The 10,136-nt window shown below is 42.2% G+C and overlaps 1 protein-coding gene across 1 annotated transcript; it reads left to right on the top strand.

Annotated features, from left to right (window-relative positions):
• The first annotated feature begins 1,814 nt into the window (after positions 1–1,814).
• On the top strand, positions 1,815–8,030 carry LOC128204727 (uncharacterized). The gene is made up of 5 exons (XM_052906130.1): positions 1,815–2,056; positions 4,873–5,004; positions 6,698–6,849; positions 7,369–7,442; positions 7,656–8,030. Exons 1-5 carry the CDS (start codon positions 1,880–1,882, stop codon positions 7,991–7,993), a joined length of 873 nt encoding a protein of 290 aa, XP_052762090.1. The 5' UTR covers positions 1,815–1,879; the 3' UTR covers positions 7,994–8,030.
• Positions 8,031–10,136: the final 2,106 nt, after the last annotated feature.

Genomic DNA, 10,136 nt, shown 5'->3' with positions numbered 1-10,136 from the left:
TTTTATTAATTGTTATTCATTTAATCTTGCATATCAGTCCAAAGATTTTTGTCATATTATGCTAAAGTGTCATATGGTTTTAACAGTCGGTTGCATTATAACTGTAAAAGTTCGATATCAAACATTTAATCATTCTTTAACTGGTCAAGAGTACATGCATGTTATTTTTGTATAAGAAAACCTAATTTAAACAGCTTACAATTGAGATCTTGGCAAATAATTATATTTGTCATAAGGACCCCATTGGAAATAAGTTGAATAACTTTAATGGGTTATCCTGTGTTATATATTTGTCACATTGAATTAAATCTTTATTAACGCACTTATGTATCCAAAGCTTTCTAATGATGTTGTGCTTTAGTATATATATCATCACTAATACTTCGTTAATCAGTCTGTGTTATAACTTTATGAGATATTTGGTTTGTTATTATGACATATATATGCACGAATCTATCTATCTATCTATCCATCCATCCATCCATCCATCCATCCATCCATCCATCCATCCATCCATCCATCCATCCATCCATCCATCCATCCATCCATCCATCCATCCATCCATCCATCCATCCATCATCATCCATCCATCCATCCATCCATCCATCCATCCATCCATCCATCCATCCATCCATCCATCCATCTAATCATCCATCCATCTAATCATCTAACCTACCTACCTACCTACCTACCTACCTACCTACCTACCTACCTACCTACCCTACCCTAGTTTTAATTAACATAAAACGGACAGTGTTTGTCAGCGTTGCTTTAATTCAGTGCAAGCAATAATGAATATATATATATATATATCATATAATGAGTCCTTTAACAAGAAATTATATATATACGGTATACTGATAAATGTCGAGCGAGTGTAGCGATCGAGAAAAAAACTTCGGAATGGAATCGAAAGTTTGTGCATTAGATGCTTGGTGTCGAAGTATTGGAGCATGCTCATCTTCGTACGGCCCAATCAATATACTAATATCCATCAATGTGCGGGTCTGGGTGCTTTCCTCCGAGACATTAGTTGCACGTATTCTTCCAAATTGTTGCCATATTGACGACTAAGTTGTAAACATAAGTCTGGTTATATTGTTTTCTTAAAGAATCCGAATACAGGTGGCTCTATTAATGAAATCCTGCTTAACCTAACGTCGGCACCCGGAAAACACCAAAAGCGGCCCGGAATCCGGCGTACCAAAAGGTTGGATGACACTCTCTATTGTAGTGTTATCCGATGATCGATTATAATCGAAATCCTGAAAAAGTTATGGCGATTATATTAGGTATAAAAATATGGATCCAGAGGGCAAATCCGTGAACGTCTTTTGTACGTGTATAAAAATATTCGATTATTAATCGATCATCAATAAGTTTTTCAATCCCCAATTATCGATAGTGAACTATATTTGATTACCAATACCCAAATATTGTACACCTGGTATACCGTATATTTTTAAGTTATATTTATTACACCTAAAACAACAATTGTAAGCTACGTGTACTGAAATTGACGCAATGACAATTAATAATAACAAGCCTTAATAATTTAAAACAAATCAACTAATTTGTTCTTTCACCATCACTTTGTTTTGCTCCAGGGCTTTTAAATGGGGTCCAACTTCCGTGTGCGAATGTGATACACGTCACTTGTCGAATTTTCTAGTATAACAAGTATTATTGAAAATCAACGCAACAGTGTATTTCAGTTATTTTTGTAATTTAAGTGTTAATGAAACAAAAAGAATCCACAAAGCTGAGTTAAAAAAATATGGTGATTTAAATAAAGGACAACTTAAATACTATTATTAAAACGACGTCATTTCTTCGTAGCTTTCATTAACAACAGGATTGTAACAACACGCTGAAGAAAATGTCAGTGTTAACAGGGCTTATGGAGCCCAGATTGCTCGTGGTAATGGCGATTTTCGTGGCCATGGTAACGGGCCAAATGTTCGATAAAAATCCGACCATCTATGACCACATGAAAAGTGGAGCTAACACGGTCAAATCGAACCTGATCGAATCGGAACTGCAAATAGAAAAATTGGTAAGTTTTTACAATTGCTTCGTTGAGTTATTTTTCATTTCCGTTTTTTTTTCGTTTGTTGGTACTCTCGTCATTTTCGATAAATCGTTCCTTCCATCCACCAACATCATCCATGTATCCACCTATCCATTTACATCATTCATGTTTCTACCTATCCATCTACATCATCCATGTATCCACCTATCCATTCACATCATCCATGTATCCACCTATCCATTTACATCATCCATGTATCCACCTATCCATCTACACCATCCATGTATCCATGTATCCACCTATCCATTCACATCATCCATGTATCCACCTATCCATTTACATCATCCATGTTTCCACCTATCCATCAACATCATCCATGTATCCACATATCCATTTACATCATCCATGTTTCCACCTATCCATTTACATCATCCGTGTATCTACCATTCCATCTACACCATCCATGTATCCTTGTATCCACCTATCCATTTACATCATTCATGTATCCACCTTTCCATCTACATCATCCATGTATCCGCCTATCCATCTACATCATCCATGTATCCACCTATCCATCTACATCATTCATGTATCCACCTATCCATCTACACCATCCATGTATCAACCTATCCATTTACATCATCCATGTATCCACCTATCCATTTACATCATCCATGAATCCATGTATCCACCTATCCATCTACACCATCCATGTATCAACCTATCCATCTACATCATCCATGTATCCATGTATCCACCTATCCATTTACATCATCCATGAATCCATGTATCCACCTATCCATTTACATCATCCATGTATCCACCTATCCATCTACATCATCCATGTATCCACCTTTCCATCAAGATCATCCTCGTATCCACCTATCCATTTACATCATCTTTGTATCCACCTTTCCATCTGCATCATCCATGTATCCACCTTTCCATCTGCATCATCCATGTATCCTCCTTTCCATCTACATCATTCACGTATCCACCTATCCATCTACATCATCCATGTATCCACCTTTCCATCTGCATCATATGTGTATCCACCTTTTCATCTACATCATCCATGTATCCACCTATCTATCTGCATCATCCATGTATCCACCTATCCATCTGCATCATCCATGTATCCACCTATCCATCTACATTATCCTTGTATCCACCTATCCATCTACACATCTACACCATCCACGTATGCAATTATCCATTTACATCATCCATGTATCCACATATCCATCTATATTATCCACGTATCCACCTATCCATCTACATCATCCACGTACCCACCTTTCCATCTACATCATCCACGTATCCAATTATCCATTTACATCATCCATGTATCCACATATCCATATACATCATTCATGTATCCACCTATCCATTTACATCATCCACGTATCCACCTATCCATCTACATCATCCACGTATCCACCTATCCATCAACATCATCGACGTATCCAATTATCCATCTACATCATCCATGTATCCACCTATCCATGTACATCATCCACGTATCCACCTATCCATCTACATCATCCATGTATCCACCTATCCATCTACATCATCCACGTTTCCAATTAACCATCTACATCATCCACGTATCCAATTATCCGTCTACATCTTCCATGTATCCACATATCCATTTACATCATCCACGTATCCACCTATCCATGTACATCATCCATGTATCCACCTATCCATCTACATCATCCATGTATCCACCTGTCCATGTACATCAACCATGTATCCACCTATCCATCTACATCATCCATGTATCCACCTGTCCATGTACATCAACCATGTATACACCTATCCATGTACATCATCCATGTTTCCACCTATCCATGTACATCAACCATGTATCCACCTATCCATGTACATCATTCATGTATCCACCTGTCCATGTACATCATCCACGTATCCACCTATCCATGTACATCAACCATGTATCCACCTATCCATGTACATCATCCACGTATCCACCTATCCATGTACATCATCCATGTATCCACCTATCCATGTACATCAACCATGTATCCACCTATCCATGTACATCAACCATGTATCCACCTATCCATGTACATCAACCATGTATCCACCTATCCATGTACATCATCCATGTATCCACCTATCCATCTACATCATCCATGTATCGACCTATCCATCTACATCATCCATGTATCCACCTATCCATGTACATCATCCATGTATCGACCTATCCATCTACATCATCCATGTTTCCACCTGTCCATATACATCATCCATGTATCCACCTATCCATTTACATCATCCACGAATCCACCTATCCATGTACATCATCCATGTATCCACCTATCCATGTACATCATCCATGTATCCACCTATCCATCTACATCATCCATGTATCCACCTATCCATCTACATCATCCATGTTTCCACCTGTCCATGTACATCCATTGATTCTACGCTCCCTCTGTCAATCCCTCCATTAATCCATCCTAGTTCGTTCTTTCATTCAATCGTTAGTATAAAATGTTTTCATGTATTCATTCTTTTGATCGTTTGTCCATGCACGTCTTTCTTTTTGTTAAAGTTATTTCTTCAGCGGAAACGGGTTACATATACAATATAGATAGCAGTATCGGTCAGGGTCCATTCTTCAAATGTAGGCATACTCTAGTAGGTTTATAATTTAAAAAAAATAACTGTTCACCCCCTTGACCGATACTGCTATCTTGAATCGTTTACATTACGTCCTGTAAGAAAAATCAAATATATTTTTTTTAATGAAATAGGGTTATTTTCAAAATAAGTACCCTATTAAAATAATAATAATACTTTTCTGCTTCTAGTTTATGCCAGACGAGTGTGTCCTGAACGACGAGGATTTTTATGGCGATCGTCAGGTTGAAATAGAGATGGAGAGGCAGCGACTGCGGCTCATCCAGGCGGAAGAAGGCGACACTGTCACGCTTCATTACACTGTACGTAAATTTTACACTATGTACGCTATCCCGGAGGAACGTAGTTAGGTACTTCGTCGAAAATTTGAAATTATTGTCATTTTTTTTTTGTTATTTTGCTATAGAGTTCAATGAAATAAACTAAAGCCAGTATTTATGTGGAATTCAAATGTCATTTGTCCTTTTGTGACGTTGATACATATCTAAGATTATTGAAGTAACGAATAAGATCATTTAATAAAACGGGCCCGTTACATTGTGTCTGTGCACGGTGCACAAGTATGTAACAAGTCTGATTTACTCACTGAGGCCGACGCCCTTAGACAGGCCAGTGGCATCGTAAAATAATCGTACACTCACCCAACTATATTGGATATACGTTTAGTGTTCACTTAAAGCAATGATTTAGTCTGCTATCTTCAAATACAGCATTGTACATGTATCACCGAAACGCCAATACAAAACTTAAAATTCATTAATTTTCTAAGCATTTAATTCCAGAACGAGTGATTCAGGACCAACGCTGGGTCAAGGGGCTTATTTTACCCCTTTTAAAATGGGTTTAAAAGGCATATTCCAGGGTACTTGCTATGTTTAATAAATAATAATAAATACAAATGTCAGCGAAAACAAACATAACAAGTGTACACTGGTCTGAAATTCTGCTCTCGGGACTAATCCTGATTGATTATCTAATTCATTTTCCATATTTTGATAACTGACTAAACACACTGACACATCTTCCTATTGGGGGACTGTCCCGAGTCCCAAGACTGCCGTATTCTGTGGCGTGGGGACTGTCTCGAGTCCCAAAACTGCCGTATTCTGTGGCGTGGGGACTGTCTCGAGTCTCAAAGCTGCCGTATTCTGTGGCGTGGGGACTGTCTCGAGTCCCAAAACTGCCGTATTCTGTGGCGTGGGGACTGTCTCGAGTCTCAAAACTGCCGTATTCTGTGGCGTGGGGACTGTCTCGAGTCCCAAAACTGCCGTATTCTGTGGCGTGGGGACTATTCAGAGTTCCCAAACTGCCGTATTCTGTGGTGTGGGGACTGTTCCGTGTCTCAAAACTGCCGTATTCTGTGGCGTGGGGACTGTTCAGAGTTCCCACACTGCCGTATTCTGTGGCGTAGGGACTGTTCCGAGTCCCAAGACTGCCGTATTCTGTGGCGTAGGGACTGTTCCGAGTCCCAAGACTGCCGTATTCTGTGGCGTGGGGACTGTTCCGAGTCCCAAGACTGCCGTATTCTGTGGCGTGGGGACTGTCTCGAGTCCCAAGACTGCCGTATTCTGTGGCGTGGGGACTGTCTCGAGTCCCAAGACTGCCGTATTCTGTGGCGTGGGGACTGTCTCGAGTCCCAAGACTGCCGTATTCTGTGGCGTGGGGACTGTCTCGAGTCCCAAGACTGCCGTATTCTGTGGCGTGGGGACTGTCTCGAGTCCCAAGACTGCCGTATTCTGTGGCGTAGGGACTGTCCCGAGTCCCAAGACTGCCGTATTCTGTGGCGTAGGGACTGTCCCGAGTCCCAAGACTGCCGTATTCTGTGTCGTAGGGACTGTCCCGAGTCCCAAGACTGCCGTATTCTGTGGCGTTGACCAAAGCTTGCATTTCTTTATAAGGCAAGTCGAGCCCAGCAACATCATAAACTTCATGTATGTTTGTGTCGGTTTAGTTCGTATTTCTTTCCTTACAATATGTCATGCTGTGTGTTTGCAGCTGTCCCTGGATGACGGCACGGTCCTGGACAAGTCTATACACGAGCCTGATGACATTCACGCCGAGGAGATCATCATACCAGCCATCTTTTCCCTGGGCTACCAACAAGTAATTACGGGCTGGGAAATAGGCGTCACCGGCATGTGTGTTGGGTAAGGAATCTTGATATTATCTTAAACACTTTTGAGTGAGCGCAGTTTGGACATGCGCCTTTCGTGGTTTTGGGTAAGGGGGCCCTCACACAAGAATATTTAGGTTAATTTAAGCTTAAAATGGTGCATTCTATGCATATTTATTGTCACCACATTGACAGTATAGTCACTTTAACAAATTAAGTTATGTAGCAAGCCTCTTCTGACCCGCAAGAGGACAATACTTTCAAGGAATATGTCAATTTGATGCACCTATGCAATTTGCCGTACTACATATATGTACATTTTCTGTACCACCAGTACACGTTTTAAATGAAACATATTAGGGGTACTTCCAGTATTTGACGTTAGTGGGAGGGAATTTCACTGGCGTAGTTTGACCACACCACACCCCCACCCACAAAAAAATAAAATAATGACAATAATTAACGCTTTAGTTAAGGGGGGGGGGGGGGGAGGGGCGCACACGCAGACCATGTATAAAGATATCAGTCGTTCTAATACATTGCTATATTTCAGAGAGGTCCGCAAAATCACCATTCCGCCACAATTGGCATACGGACCCAATGGATATAAACAGAAAAACATACCGGGTAAGTTTGTTAAATTCATTCCGTGATGTTACTGTAACGTATGAACTGTCTCGGTTATTTGTAATATAATGATCGTCTTAATGCAAGTTCTATTAATCTATCAAACCACACAATTGCTATTGCTATGGAAAATAATGTTAACGCTTTGTCAGGTTTTCTGTTAACAGTTAAGTGTTTGAATGGAGTTATCCACGTACTGGTTATACCTTTCAGCTGATGCAACTTTAGAAATCGAGACGAAACTGGTCAGTTTGAAGAAAAAAGACATGGTCGACCACTACATGGATTTCCTACGTAATCTTCACGTGTACACGTTCTTTATTCTCGGACTCACGTTTCTCATGGGCGGTTTCTACAAAGGTCAAATAGCAGAAAAGAGGCGCTTGTATCGCGAGATAGCAGAGCGGAAACGTCAACGTGAGATAGAAAACGAGATTGAGGATGATGAAGATGATGAGTGTGATGATGAAGTGGCTGATAATAGTGAGGAGAATGTATCTCAAGAGACTGGTGACATACCACAAGGAAATGACTGGAACACTTCCCATTGAATGATGGAATACGTGCAAGTGCGATTCCAGTATTTATTTCCGCTATGCTGTAGGTGATCTTAAGTATTTAATTTATACGAATGTTTGTTAATAAAATAAATAAACCTACTATAAAACAGATTTATTTTTACGAACAGAAAAAAGAGAAAATGTACTTATTTAAAACTGTATGTAATGTTTGGTTTTCAAACCATGTCAAATGTATTTCATGCGTCATGCCAGTATGAAGAGATCTTGGTCGCAACATTTAATCTAAAAGAGCGAGCTAAACGAACCAAGTGACCCGTGGTACCAAACACAGGGGTCCTCCTTAGAAACTCTCCAATATATGTAGTCATATTGATCAAGACATGTAAGGGCACCGCTGTCCAGAACAAAATTACGCCCCAAGGATACTGAAGCAAATGGCCTAAACGGCAAATTCGGGACTTAAATGTTTTGTCAAGAGGCAGTCGCCTGTTCCGTTTCACCACGCTCACTCGGATTGGGAACGAACCCACAACCACTTTGTTATGAGGCAGACGCCTATACCGTTTGAACACCCGCACTCTGGTTGGGAACGAACCCACAACGACTTTGGTAAGAGGCATACACCTAAACCGTTAGGCCAGTCTCACTCAGGTAGGGGACGAACCCACAACCACTTTGTCAACAACCAGACGTCTATACCATTAGAACACTCTAACTCATGTAGGGATGGAATCTTCGATTTTGGCAAAAGGCAGACGCCCAAGCCGTAAGACCACTCTCACTCTGGTTGGGGAAACGAACCTTTAGCCACTTTGGCAAGAGGCAGACGCCTTAACCGTTTGACCACTCTCACTATGGTGGGGAACGAACCCACAGCCACTTAGTCAATAGGCAGACGCCTTAACCTTTTGACCACTCCCACTGTGATGGGGAACAAACCCACAGCCACTTTGGCAAGAGGCAGACGCCTTAACCGTTAGACCACTCCCACTGTGATGGGGAACAAACCCACAGCCACTTTGTCAAGAGGCAGACGCCTTAACCGTTAGACCACTCCGTGGTGGGGAACGAACTCACAGCCAGTTTGTCAAGAGGCAGACGCCTTAACCGTTAGACCACTCTGTGGTGGGGAACGAACCCACAGCCACTTTGTCAAGAGGCAGACGCCTTAACCGTTAGACCACTCTGTGGTGGGGAACGAACCCACAGCCACTTTGTCAAGAGGCAGACGCCTTAACCGTTTGACCACTCTGTGGTGGGGAACGAACCCACAGCCACTTTGTCAAGAGGCAGACGCCTTAACCGTTTGACCACTCTCACTATGGTGGGGAACGAAACCCACAGCCACTTTGTCAAAAGGCAGACGCCTTAACCGTTTGACCACTCTCACTATGGTGGGGAACGAACCCACAGCCACTTTGTCAAAAGGCAGACGCCTTAACCGTTTGACCACTCTCACTGTGGTGGGGAACGAACTCACAGCCACTTTGTCAAGAGGCAGACGCCTTAACCGTTTGACCTTAACCGTTAGACCACTCTCACTGTGGTGGGGAACGAACCCACAGCTACTTTGTCAAAAGGCAGAAGCCTTAACCGTTTGACCACTCTCACTGTGGTGGGGAACGAACCCACAGCCACTTTGTCAAGAGGCAGACGCCTTAACCGTTAGACCACTCTGTGGTGGGGAACGAACCCACAGCCACTTTGTCAAGAGGCAGACGCCTTAACCGTTAGACCACTCTGTGGTGGGGAACGAACTCACAGCCACTTTGTCAAAAGGCAGACGCCTTAACCGTTGACCACTCTCACTGTGGTGGGGAACGAACCCACAGCCACTTTGTCAAAAGGCAGGCGCCTTAACTGTTAGACCACTGTCAGTGTGGTGGGGAACGAACCCACAGCCACTTTGTCTAAAGGCAGAAGCCTAAACCGTTTGACCACTCTCACTGTGGTGGGAAAAAACGAACCTTTAGCCACTTTGGCAAGAGGCAGACGCCTTAACCATTTGACCACTCTCACTGTGGTGGGGAACACACCCACAGCCACTTTGGCAAGAGGCAGACACCTTAACCGTTTGACCACTCTCACTGTGGTCGGGAACACACCCACAGCCACTTTGGCATGAGGCAGACACCTTAACCGTTTGACCACTCCCACTGTGATGGGGAACGAA

The sequence above is a fragment of the Mya arenaria genome, chromosome 10 (assembly GCF_026914265.1).
Source record: "Mya arenaria isolate MELC-2E11 chromosome 10, ASM2691426v1".
Taxonomy (NCBI): domain Eukaryota; kingdom Metazoa; phylum Mollusca; class Bivalvia; order Myida; family Myidae; genus Mya; species Mya arenaria.
Note: the sequence above shows the minus strand (reverse complement) of the source record. Positions and strands in the feature narration are given on the sequence as shown.

Bases quoted from the DNA above. Each gene is read 5' to 3' on its own strand.
- LOC128204727 (XM_052906130.1), top strand. From the start codon at position 1,880: ATGTCAGTGTTAACAGGGCTTATGGAGCCCAGATTGCTCGTGGTAATG. The intron at 5,005-6,697 runs GTACGTAAATTT...GTGTGTTTGCAG, and splicing joins CTGTCACGCTTCATTACACT to CTGTCCCTGGATGACGGCAC. The intron at 6,850-7,368 runs GTAAGGAATCTT...GCTATATTTCAG, and splicing joins GTCACCGGCATGTGTGTTGG to AGAGGTCCGCAAAATCACCA.